This window comes from Rattus norvegicus, chromosome 10, assembly GCF_021556685.1.
Source record: "Rattus norvegicus strain SHRSP/BbbUtx chromosome 10, alternate assembly SHRSP_T2T, whole genome shotgun sequence".
Classification (NCBI taxonomy): domain Eukaryota; kingdom Metazoa; phylum Chordata; class Mammalia; order Rodentia; family Muridae; genus Rattus; species Rattus norvegicus.
This window is the reverse complement of record NC_141543.1, coordinates 63,830,467-63,843,945: the sequence shown is the minus strand read 5'-3', so window position 1 is coordinate 63,843,945 and position 13,479 is coordinate 63,830,467. Positions and strand designations below refer to the sequence as shown.

Sequence of the window (13,479 nt, the reverse complement as noted above, 5' to 3'; positions counted from 1 at the left end):
GAGACAGCCTCCTGTCAAGAGAAGCTTGTGTCACAGAAAGAAGCCTGCCTGGAAAAAATGGGGAGTTCTTGGCTCTGTGACTTTGAGCATGTGATGTCTACATTTCCTTCCTTGATAAAATAGCAACAACAATTTTAATATTTAATTAACTTAAAATATTAAAAGAGACAGTGAATGGTCCCAGCACATGGTATGTGCTCAATAAAGGTTAATTCCTGTTTCCAACAGTACCTGCCATTTGTGAGGTATAGGCTAGCTACTTAGAATGAATATCTACTAGCTACAGTGTATCTACTTAGAATAGGTATCTTCCCTCAAAGACCATGTCCTCTTATTTCCCTGTCTTCTGGCTATCCAACATAACTGAAGGGATGTGAAAAGGGCTGCTATGGAAGGATGGTTATTAGAAAACACCTAAAAGAAAATAAAAACATGTTAGTTTCCCTGTCAGTAAACAAGAGTGGTAGTGGACTGGTTGACGGGATAAGGAATAAACTTTGAATAGAATCATTTTAATTTGGAAAAAGTCTTCAACAAAATGCCTGCGGAAAAAAACTTAGTCGTCATGATTCCAGATAGAATACTTACCCAAAACATGAGTATAATAATTTTCAAGGAAGTGGAATTTGGCTTGATATGTGCTCACATAAGCATGTGTACAATACATAATCCCCCAAACAATAACAATTTCTCATTCTTAAAAGGGCAAGGCATGGTGTGTGACTCAATGATAGAGTGATTGCATGGACTCTATGTATAACCTGTACTACCTCATGTAGACATGAGCAATGTGGAATCTTTGCTAGCAGCCCATGACCTCCTCCTCTACCCCAGCTCTGTTCTGGTTATCGTTCATCTCCATCTACACAGTCGATCAGGATGGATGTCAGCAATAGAGTCACAGAGAGAGGATAGAGTGAGAGCTGTAATAGTTTGATTGCCTGACTCCTGAGCAACCACATTATCCTTAAGACACTTTCTTTAAAATAAGGCACTTTCTACCAGCTGTCCTAGCTAGTTTCAACCTGACACGGCTGAGAATCATCTGAGAGTCCTCAGTTGAAGAACTGCCCAGATCCGATTGGCCTCTGGCCATGTCTGAGAAAGATTAATAGTTAATAATTAATAATTGCTCTGGGAGGTCCCAGTCCACTGTGAGTGGTACCAGCCCTCCCTAGGTGGGTGGATGTGGGCTACATAAGAAAGCTAGCTGAGGGGGCTGGGGATTTAGCTCAGTGGTAGAGCGCTTACCTAGGAAGCGCAAGGCCCTGGGTTCGGTCCCCAGCTCCGGGAAAAAAAAGAACCAAAAAAAAAAAAGAAAGAAAGCTAGCTGAGCAGAGGCAGTGAGTGAATTAGCAGCTCCTCCTCCATGGCTTATGCTTGTTCCTACATAATAAGTTCCTGTACTGACTTCCCGCAAGGATGGATGAAGTTGCTTTTGGCCAGAGTGCTAGTCAAAGCAAACTAGAATGCCTTCTAACACACTGCTTCAGAAACAGCCTCAGCCTGATCCCTCCAACAAAGTCTCTGGCATTGATCCATTGGCTAGCAATACTGTGAAGTCAAACTTCACTACCCCTTTGTTTTAAACTACGTGATTCTTTTTTTTTTTTTTTTTTTTTTTATAATTAGTAATCTCAGAACTCAGAAGGCTGACAGGAGGTTTCATAAGTTCAAAGCCAGTCTCAGCCACATAAGGAGTTTGAAGCCAGCCAAAGCTGTGTGGCAAGACCCTGTCAAAACAATAACAACAGCCAAAAATACACACAAATCTGTAGTTCTGGAAGTAACACTTTTTTAAAGTATTTTTATCAACAGACGATAACTATGAAGGATTTTATTCAATATGCTATCAATTTCTGAACTCTCAAAAAAAAATACCTAATAGAAGTAGGTAGATTTTTGCCAGGTGCTTTGGGAAACAGAGTTGGTGCTTTGGGAAACCAGGGGTTAAAACTCTTGGAAGTTAACTTGGTATAAGAGAGTGAATGCCTCTGCTGCCCCAGTTCTAAGCAAAAGCTTTCGTTTTCTAGTAAAGCTTCCTGCAGGGGACAAACTGTACACAGTGAGCAAGGTACGTATGAGAGCTGCTGCTGGTCATTAACTGCCCAGGAAGTTACTCACTTGGACATATCACAAAAACTTTAGAAATGTGGAAGTGTACTTCAAAATGCTGACCTGTTAAAATTCCATAAAACAAGCCTCAAAGTCCGAGTCAGTGGTGCCTGCCATGAGTAAGTTACTGAAGCAGCGTTTCCAGAGAGACCAGGGCAAAAGACAGAGCAGACCATAGGTCAGCAGGAAAGGGACAAAAGACAGCAGGGTGGTAATAATTCACCACAGTTCAGTAAAACCACCGGAGCAGGAGAACTGTCCTCTTTTTACACTTGCCTGTTTAAGTTGTTTGAAGTGTTCAGTGTTTGCTGAGGTCAGAAGGAAACTAAAGGCTACAGGGACTTAGATGACAGCAGTAATTTTGATGTGTAAGCAGACTTGACTTTGTTTTATCTCCGCATTATAATCTCTTTAAAAACAAAAGGGATTGAGGCACTGACTTATTAAATACTATGAAACATTTTGTATTTCCACCATGCATTTGGTCTGTCTTGTGATTCTACACTGTGCTGACTGTTTATGTGAGCTCTGAATGAGCAAAACTAGAAGTTCAGAGGAATCCAAAAAGAACAGAGTCACCCTGTTGTCCCATGGCAAACACTGGCCTGAATGAGAAGTGTGGCTCCTGGGCCTAGCTTTTTTTTTTATGTAACTGTGGGAACTTAATCAAGCTGAGTGTTTCTTTCCTTCGTCCTTGCAATGAGGATGTCTCCATATTATAACTCATAAAGTGAATTTATGGATAAAGTAAGCAGATGTCTGGGGGTAGGGGGCGATTATTGATTAACCTACCCTGTATGGTTAATGATTGCTGTATTGTATCCTTATGAAACTTATGAAATGACTTAGTGTTGTTCCATATATATATGAAAATATATAATATTTTCTGTACATTCTTGGTTTTCTGGGTGATTAAGCATGAAATCAAGTATGATTTGGCTCCGAGTTATTTCTCCAAAACTATGTAATCATTTTATCCTAGATTAGTAAGACCTCCTTTAGAACAACACATAGCAGAAGATACCTTTGATACCAGTAAATGAGATCATGTCTTTATAACTCTATGATGTGGTTAAAATATATGTAGTACATGTATACTATATACTAATATGTTAATTTTTATATATTAAATTGCAAAATATTTTCAGGCATTTAAGAGACTTGACTATTACTGACAGCTACTTTTCATTTGGTATTTAAACACATTTTTTTTAAAAGATATCATAGACTCACCAAAAGCTTCATGAAACAAAAGTTAAAGATATTTCGAAGTCACTGTTTTTAAATAATTTTTATTTCATTATTTGTGTGTAAAAGACAGAGAAGAGAAAGAGAGAGAACAGACACACATATGTGGTGGTCAGAGGACAACTTTCAGAAGTTGGTTCTCTCCTCAGGATTGAACATTTCTGCCTGCTGCATTTCTGCCATATTCTGTGTCACTGACCGTCTGTGTCAGTCACTGAGCATATCATGACTAGGCTCTTGTGCCTCTGTGGACAGCTATGCTGAAAGAAAGGATGCTGTTCCAAGAGGAGGTCAGAGACAACAAGGCCTTCAGATCAGGAAAAGTGCCTTGCTTACTTTGGAAATGTTTTTAAATGTCAGTGGAAACAAAAACACTGAATAAGCCACATTGTTATATTTGGGAGGATTGAGCTTAATGTGGTATTATTTTATAAATAACCATTCTGAACAGAAAACAGAATTTTTATAGCAGGGGATGCTAACACAATTGTGCTTCAATCTGCTGACCATCCAAGGGGGGGGTAGAAGTTAACAGCTGCATCTTGATCCTCGATCCTTGCATATTTTAATCCATATATGGTCAAGGGAGGGGTTACAGAAGGAAGTGTCCATAAAGTAAGCAGGCTTGGACATTGTGACAGAAACAGTTGTGAAGTCAGTTCCCAAGAGAGCTCTGTATTTTTCACTTCTCACTTAGATCTAAACTTGGAAACTTTTCTCAGAAGTTAAGTGTCCTTTGACCTCCTCTCTTCTGAATTGCAGAAACCAGACCAGATTTTGGTATTTGGTAAAATGACTTCTTGTGTTGCTGAAGAACCTATTAAAAAGATTGCCATCTTCGGAGGGACTCATGGAAATGAACTGACTGGAGTGTTTCTAGTTACTCACTGGCTAAAGAATGGCGCTGAAGTTCACAGAGCAGGGCTGGAAGTGAAGCCATTCATTACCAACCCAAGAGCGGTGGAGAAGTGCACCAGATACATTGACTGTGACCTGAACCGTGTTTTTGACCTTGAAAATCTTAGGTAAGACTGTTCTCTATTCTCTGAGAGTATATATAGGTGAGAAACGTTAGTCATTGGGAAGGAGAACATACAAATGCTCCTAATAAGTAGTCAGATCCATATGTGGAACATCCGTGGTGAATAAAATCACTTTCACTTTTAATCATGCTGCATTGTGAATTATGCAGTTACCCAAACTGGGCATTCACGTGCTCTGTTGTAAACTTTCTAAAGCACCAAGCCCTTCTGAATCTTCTTTTTACTGTATACCAACAAATACAAAAAAAATCTATATTTTTGACTCATGTGACTTGAAAGACACAAATAGAATAATCCTCTGCATAAATTTGTGTTGAACAACAATAAAAATAAAAAATCTAAATTATTATCAAAAAGATAAAAATAAATGACGGTTTGGTTATTATACTGGTAAACATACTGTTGTGTGGGAAACTCACCACTATGCTTTCTTGCAGGTATGACATTTTGATTCATATTTTTTGAATGAAAGAGTGAGTTAGCACCCACTGCCAGGGAGCTACAGGCTCACCTGTGGCCTGGGGGGGAGACAAAATTCTCTCTAGTGGTGGCTTCTCATTGAGGAAAATGAGGCCTGAAGGAGCTTCCTCTGACCTTTCCAAATTTGGGTTGAGATTATAGGCCTGCCCCAGCAGGACTGGCCTTGAACTTGTTTGCTGGTAAATACTAGGCGGAGCTAGAGAATTCCTGGGTCCATTCCCACCACAGAACAAAAGAAATGTAAATGAAACAAAATTTGCCTTTACAAAGTATTTGTTTTGCAAGGAAGTTAAACTGCTGAGATACTCGATGGCCAAGTAATTTTATTAGCATAATTTAAATTCCAGAAATACTTTTCTCTTCATGATTGAGGTTATATCAGGACAATTAATGTTTGTTAAACTAAAATAGCTATTATCTACCTTATATATTACAAGTAAGATTTGTTGAAGAATGAATCTTTTAACCTGCATATTAACTTCCCAAAAAATTCTGAAGTGAGCTAGAGTGGGTTTTTTAACTAACAGCCATTAGCAGCTTCTCCGCGACTGTGGTGCTTTAAATTGGATTCACATTCTGTTTCTTAGTCTTAACACTTCAGAGGCTAGACAGCTCTGTCTCATGGTGATTATGAAAATCATGAGATAAATAAACCAGTGAGCTTCTCCTGTGTGTCCTCTTCTAAGTCTCTTCCTCATTTCAGCAGTGACACTATTACCCACAAGTTCCTTACAGAAGCACCCTTAGAAGCTTCTCTGTTCTCCAGCCCCCTTGTCTGGTGTGGTAAGCCCCCACACACACACATACACACACTCTTTACAAGAACTTCACAGAGCAGCCAGGCTTTGCAGCACAGATCTATAATCTCAGCTACCCAGGAAACCAAGGCAGGTTAAGGCCAGCTCAGGCAGTTTATAAGATTCTGCCTTAAAATAAATAATTTATTTAAAAGTGGACTAAGGATGTGTCTCAGATGGGAGATTACTTGCCTAATGTGGAAAGGTCTGACAGGGTGTTCTCTCTAGTACTGTAAAGACATAAACCCCACAAAGCCAGCCTTCCTCTGTGGACATATAACAAGCCTCTCACAGAGTCTACATGCATCCACTTTAACCCAGGCTTGCTCCTGTGGGTTCTTCATGTGGGGGCCACAAGAATGACCCTGCATAGAAATCTCTTTAACTCTGCTGCCCAGAATGGGTCTCAGCAGCCTACTACAGTAGTCCAACTGCTGTAGCAGTGTGGCTGCTAGTGCCTCACAACATCTGTCCCTATCTGCTCTTGCAGTCTGCTCTTGTGGGACTCTTCCAGTGGTAACTGGACCCCAAGCTTGAGAATTGAGTGCCCACTGCCTTCTTCCAAAACTTAAAACATTAACTCTGAGCATCTGAGTGGACAATGATGCCTTTTACCCAAATGGAAATAAATAGGTTCTGGAGTAATGTCATGAGCTAATATGGACTAATCAGGAGTTCACTTTTTAAATTCGTGTGTGTGCGTGCGTGCGTGTGTGTGTGTGTGTGTGTGTGTGTGTGTGTGTGTGTGTGTGTGTCTGTGTGTGTGTGTTCTCTATCGCATTAAGAACTGTATTTGGTTGCAAATAGAAACTCAAGAATGGTAATCTAAACAAATGTCTCCTGTTCACATTCACAAATAGTATGTCCAGACATAGGTGGCCCAAAGCCAATATGGTAGCTCCCTGATGTCACCAGTGCCTTGGGCTTGTCTCTCTCCCCCATGTACTTCACTTCACATCCTCACATTTTTTTTTTCTTATGGTGTGGTTTTTTTTTTTTTTTTTTTTTTTTGCTTCATAGTCACAAAATGACTGATATGCATTCTTGATTGCAGATATGATTTCCAGGCAGTAAAGACTCTGGTACAAACTATTAAAAATAGCTAGGTAATAGAAATATATGGACTTATGTTTTAAAATATGATTGAGAGACTCAGTAAAGAAGTATAAATTTAAACCATTATCATTTATAGAACAACCTAGAGGTTCTATTCCTAGCCACACTGAGAAGCTGGATGGGGTGCTGTACACAGACTACATGGGGGACAGGCAGTACTGTACACAGACCACACAGGGAGGACAGGCAGTACTATACACAGACCATGCAGGGGGGACAGGCAGTACTGGACACAGACCACACAGGGGGACAGGCAGTACTGTACACAGACTACACAGGGGGACAGGCAGTACTCTACACAGACCACGCAGGGGGACAGGCAGTACTGTACACAAACCACACAGGGGGACAGGCAGTACTCTACACAGACCATGCAGGGGCACAGGCAGTACTGTACACAGACCACACAGGGGGGACAGGCAGTACTCTACACAGACCATGCAGGGGGACAGGCAGTACTGTACACAAACCACACAGGGGGACAGGCAGTACTCTACACAGACCATGCAGGGGCACAGGCAGTACTGTACACAGACCACACAGGGGGGACAGGCAGTACTCTACACAGACCATGCCGGGGGACAGGCAGACGAAAGGAGAAGAAACAGGTGAAATAATAAAAAACATGACTAAATAATAAAAAAAACCTTTGTAAGTTCTTGTATCTATAAGATTTTCTTCAGACAGCCCCCAGCCTGTAATTCTAGCTACTTGTGAGGCTGAGGCAGGAGGCAGTCCTCCATCCTTGACTGCAGAATAAATTCAAAGCTAGCCCATTTGAGAGTATTGTATTGTGATCATTTATTAACACTTGTTCCAGAAAAATGTATATAAGTATGTTTGTGTAAGTTTGTGGTTTGTCATTTATAAACTGTGCCCCTGATCCACTAGTCATTCCCAGTCTTCAGTGTAAAATATCCAATAAACACATGAGCACCAGCGTGTGACACCCTCTTTTCACTAGAACCATAGGGCTGGGGTTGGTGATCTTGCCCCATAATAAGTAAGCAGTACACATGACTACAAGGAAGTGCTTATAAAATTAAAACATATATCTTACTCAAGGTTGAAGTCACAGGGTAAATTTTTTTGCGAAGCCCTACCTGAGACCAGGCACATAAGTAAACCTAACATTTTATAAGTATGCCAGTGCAGCACCAGATATATGGAATCAGCTGGAGAAAAAGTGCAGAGGTTTTTTTCATTTGTAGAGGTTTCAGATAAATTTTCATGTCCCTTGTTGATTTGTTTTGTTTTGTTTTGTTTTTTTCAAGAGAGTGTTTCTCTGTGTGTAACTCTGGCTGTTCTAGAATTCTCCCTCTCTGTGTAGACTGGACTATGCTCAAAAATCTACCAGAAGAACTACTTCAGAGACTCACCTGCCTCTACCTCCCTGGTGCTGGGATTAAAGGCATGTGCTGCCACCACTGTCTGGCCTCCTTCTCTGATTTTTGATACATAAGGTTTACAGTTCTTTGTGTACTGTTTCTGTTGTGTGCTTTAGGTTATCATAACCATAGATATTGTTAATCTTTTTCTTTCTACTAAAACAGCAAAGAGATGTCTGAAGATTTGCCGTATGAAGTGAGAAGGGCTCAAGAAATAAATCACTTATTTGGTCCAAAAAATAGTGATGATGCCTACGATGTCGTTTTTGACCTTCATAACACTACTTCTAACATGGGTTGCACTCTTATTCTTGAGGATTCCAGGAATGACTTTTTAATCCAGATGTTTCACTATATTAAGGTAATCCCAATGTTATTGTATTAATATATTAGGATCCTTGCTTTTAAGTCACTGAAAGATGTCAGGAAGGCAGGAAAAAGGGAAATGGATTGTATTCCATATCATAGTGGGAGGCTGGATGAAGTACTGTACAAAGATACAGAGGTAGTGATGATAGAGAGAAGGTAAAATAGTAAACACAATGAGCAAAATAATAAAACATCTGTGAATACTTGAATTCTATTCAGATGGCCACCAAACATGCAGTATTTGTTAAAACTATGTAAAATTAATACCAAAATGTTAAACAGTACAGTTAAAGCATCTCAATCACAGAGCCTGAGGAAGAGCATGTAGCGACTACTCAGTGCTGACTAAAGTCCTAGGATAAAGAGACTTGGTTTCCTGCACTTGGCCTATTTGGTTTCTGTGCACAGGCATACCTCTTCATGTTGTATGAATGTATCAAGACTTCAACCCTGGCAGAGAAACAGTGTCAGGTCCAGGCACTTCAGCAGAGGTTCCAAAAGTGTGGTCCACTGTGTCCTCAGGGCCGAAAATAATAGAAAGAGACCAAGGTGGGGGATATAAGCTAATACCTCAGGAACAGAGATAATATAGTTAAGTTCAAGTCCAGCTAGAACTACAGAGTGATACTCTGTCTTAAATTTAAAATGAGATAAACCTAGAGACCTGGCTCAAATTCTCACAGAACTAAGCAGAAGTTGTGGGGGGGAATTAGCCAATATCTGTAGAGATGTAGACCAAATGTGGTAACAGAATTTTAGAATTAAGACCAATAGTCTACTAAACAGTTAAGTGTAAACAAAGGTGAAAGCAAAAGCAGCCAAATGTGTTCAGAAGAAATATGTGTTTCCTATTTTTGGTTTGCATCCTGGAGTATTGTTTTGTGGACATCTTTCCCAGAAAGCTAATACAATTTGATTTTATATGTAATTCATTCGTATATAACATTGGGCTTTGGAGAACATTTCATAAGGCTGTCTGGCCAATTTTGACTCTGAAGTAAAACGTATTGAAGGGATTATTGGCTGTATCAGCCAAGAAAACAAAACATCCTTTGCATACTAAGAAAGATGTTTTCAATTTTGTTCAGACCTGCATGGCTCCATTACCCTGCTCTGTTTACCTCATCGAGCATCCTTCCCTCAAATATGCAACCACTCGTTCCATTGCCAAGTATCCTGTTGGTAAGTCGTACTTCCTGCTGGCACAGTAGAGAAAATACAGTCTAATGAAACATAAAGAACATGTCTGCTACCTCACACACTACTAATCTTACTGCTCTCAGATAAGCAGATTCACTACTGTAGGCAAACCCTAGCTGTACTTAATTTCCTGAGTTTCTCTGAGCAGATCTCTATATTTATTAATCTCCTTTGCTAACACTCAGGCTGTGAAATAGTCTGATGTTCTCCTCAGTCCCAAAACTCATGTGGCGTAAAACCTATGGATGCCCCTCAGACACAACCCCATTGTTACTGCAAAAATCCCATAGGTATTTGTATGTCTGTTACAGAACAATACTGTGCTAGGTCCTGACACACAATCTCCACCAGCTCAGTGTCCAATAAGAAGATGGAACCAGAACTCCAGAGTGGCAAACTGCCAACGTAGGGGTGACGCCACTCTGTTTCCTGGGAGATCTATTAGTATAACTAGTTATCTACAAAGTGTGCTGTAATAAAACTGTGCTGCAACTTGAATCTATAATATAAGCAAAAAACAATTTAAGAAGCGCTCTGACTATTCAAATAGTGGTTTTTGTTACATGGTTAAAGTAATTAATTTTATTATAATTAGAGAACTATATCCAAAACGTACATAATACTGGCTAGATATTCAATATCCTTACATAGTTTAAACAAACCAAAGTGTTGGCCTGAGGATATAGCTCAGTGACAGAGTTCTTGCCTAGTATTCTAATACTTCAAAGTAAATAGACCAACTAACAGACAGACAGACAGACAGACAGACAGATAGACAGGCAAAAATAAAAGTTAACAGAGCCTAAATGGTACAGTCTAAGGCTTTGGGTGTAGCTCAGTAGAAAGGTACTTGCACACATGCATGAGGGCTGTCAGTCAGCCTTCAGCACTGCACAAATAATAATAACAGGACCAACAGCATGCTTTCCTCTTACACTGAGTAAAAGCATAAGGCTTCTGAAGTCCGACAGATCCATCTCAGTCTGTGGTATTATGGTCAGTGCTTTTTTCTGAGTTAGAATAAGTGTCTGCTGATATGTTGGTCCTTGAATAGAGCTAAACTTTAAAACATTTTTACTGGGGAACTATAACTAAGAAATGCTAGTGTGTTCTCCTGATTTTGATACTTTATTTAGAGTTTATTTTACTACATAATGAATAAAAAAATTGAAGACCAGGAAAAAAAAAACATTTTACAGTCACAAAGGCTATTCCCTCTTACAAATTTATTTTAACTGGTACTGACAGTATAGGGGCCATGTTAATACCAAGTTGCCTCAAGCCTAACAGAATCATTCCAGGTAAACTTAATCCCAAAAAGTGGTTTGTGCATTACTGCCGCCAGCCTCATGATCGAATGCAAGCATATTCATTCAGACTATACCCCCCCCCAACACTGCAAGTAACGAGATACAACCTCCTTAGATTCTAGGCATCGTCTCATTTCAGACTCAGCGAGTTTTCAGCCATTGTGTCTTCCTTCCCATCCTGAATGTGTCATGGTATTATCCCATGGATTTGACTGTTCAGCAGTGATAAGAGAGCTGATATCAAAGTAATTTTTAGTTTGAAAACCAGTCTCAAATTAGGAGAACAAACTTCAATAACTGATTCTTCTGCATGAAGTGTCTACCCTAGCACTCTGCAGCCCTTGATTTCCATGTAGCTCCACCATGGAAACTGGTTTTACACATGAGTTGCTTCTGCAGCATGGCACTTGTACCTCTGCAGTGGTTCTGGGGTTGGCACCACAAGATCTGTTTCTTCTCCCTCAAAGGCTATGTAGAATACTTTGGCCTGCAGGCAACATGAACTTTATAATTAAAAGTTTATTACAGCATCCTATTTTGTTAGCTCTCAGAGATTTAACCAAGTGGAATTTGGGGGAGAGGGACAGTTATCAAATAACATAACCAAATGAAAATTTAAAAAATAATTCTGATTCTTTAAGTAGTGAGTTAGAAATAATATAAATTAGAACAGTCAACATCATGAGGTACCATTATCTGTTGTTGTTGTTGTTGTTGTTGTTGTTGTTGTTGTTGTTGTTCTACAGTCTTGAATGTGTCCTTACTGTGGTCACAAGATACTGTAGTTCTAAACATCATATAACAATAGTTCATTAAATAAAGAGAGTCTCAGGTTTCCCCTGCACCTCCTGTATTTTGTGCCCATCAGTCACTAAAGTGCTGGGATTACAAGTGACTTAAGCTATTCAACACTTAAACTCTTGGGCTAAAAACAAAGTACATTTACCTTGAACTGTGGATACCCAACCAAAATTCTGATTCTGTTAGAATTAAAAAAAGATGAATTCCAGGTGGATGGACAACTTCTACAATACACAGACATATACAGAAACATATTTTGCATAGTTGTACAAATTATTTATGCATAGGAAAATCCCTTACCAAGACCTATGATACCACACATGTAAAGAAAGGTCTGTTTGTGTATATAAGGAGCTGCAATCAGGATATAAAGTGAATAAATAAATTATTGGGGGGAAAAAAACAGCAAGCCAAGCATGCTGACTCATACCTGTAAATCCATCTGTCAGAAGCCATAACAGGACAAGCTAATAACTAGCAGGTGATCTCCCTGAGATGTCCTGCTTCAGATTATTATATAATCTGCAACAGGCCCGCCCCTATAAGGCAAAGGCCATGGGGAATTTATTTTAGGAAAGAATCCTGCTATTAATATGCTTTTCCTGTTATTATTAACCATATATAACAATCATTAAGTAATAGCACACTCCTTTGGAGCAGATCTCTGCAGATCTATGAAGAAGTACTGTCTTGTAGTGATGCTATATAGACAAATGACTTCTTATGTCTTAATGATGATCTTATAAGAATAACTAAAATTATATCAGTGATTATTAAGCTCTTATAGTGGGACTGTTATTAGGTCCTTTTCAGATACTCAAAACTGCAATAAGAACTCTGCCAGTCTCCCATGTGTCACCAGTTAATTGATTCTAGAGAGTAAGCAGACTCTCTCCTACTCAGAGCACACTCCAAGAAGCTGTAAAACAGTTAACCAAAGGTCATAAAAAGGGAACTAACAATATTATAGGTGCTAGGACAAAAGATAAAATGTTGACTGGGTTTATCTATATAAAACTTCACTTATAACTTAGTTATGGTTTTAAACCTTCTGTGAACCTGTGGAGCTGAGACAGGTGATGGATGTTTAGTCAGATAATTACTCCTGATGGATATGCATGAAAACATTCTCCACTGTAAACTTCTATTTCAATTTATGACTTGATTTTTTTTGTGTGAACTTGGGATAAACTTTTAACATGTGATCATATATTCTGAAAGATGTATAAGTACTGAGGACAAAGAGAAGAGAGAAGAACTTTTTCCCTTAATAGAATTTTTTTCCTTTTCCCCTACTGGAAGAATTCTTTCCCTTTCCAGAATTTTTTGCCTTTTCCCACTTAGAGAAGAATTTTTCCCTTTCCCCACTTAGGATCTTTCCACTTTTCCCACTAAATAGTTTCATAGGAAACCTTTTACAACTTAGTAATAAATGCTATAATCACTTTTCTGTGTCCCTTTTTCTTCCGGCGACTTCTGACTAGCCGGCAGAAAGTTAGAGCCGAGCAGTTCCTGCTGAGATAGAGCAAAGGCTGTTTACTTAATCCTTTGCTGTTCCAGGAAGGGGTGCTAAATGCCAGAGACTGCAGTTTCTGTCCTCAGAGGAACACAG

General features: G+C 39.3%; 2 protein-coding genes across 8 annotated transcripts in view; one reads left to right on the top strand and one right to left on the bottom strand.

The window, feature by feature from the left end:
* The window catches only part of Spata22 (spermatogenesis associated 22), a 37,012-nt gene that overhangs the window by 18,899 nt on the left and 4,634 nt on the right, over positions 1 to 13,479 (bottom strand). The window lies entirely within an intron of this gene.
* The window catches only part of Aspa (aspartoacylase), a 48,839-nt gene continuing 39,349 nt past the window's right edge, over positions 3,990 to 13,479 (top strand). For 6 of the 7 annotated variants that reach the window (XM_087574583.1, XM_087574580.1, XM_087574584.1 and 3 more), the window contains exons 1-3: positions 4,003 to 4,388; positions 8,353 to 8,548; positions 9,645 to 9,738. In XM_087574583.1, coding sequence (XP_087430709.1) covers positions 4,156 to 4,388; positions 8,353 to 8,548; positions 9,645 to 9,738 — 523 coding nt within the window. In that variant the 5' untranslated portion in view covers positions 4,003 to 4,155. Of the gene's footprint in view, positions 4,389 to 8,352; positions 8,549 to 9,644; positions 9,739 to 13,479 lie in introns of all 7 variants that reach the window. The other variant, NM_024399.2, reaches the window with a different exon arrangement.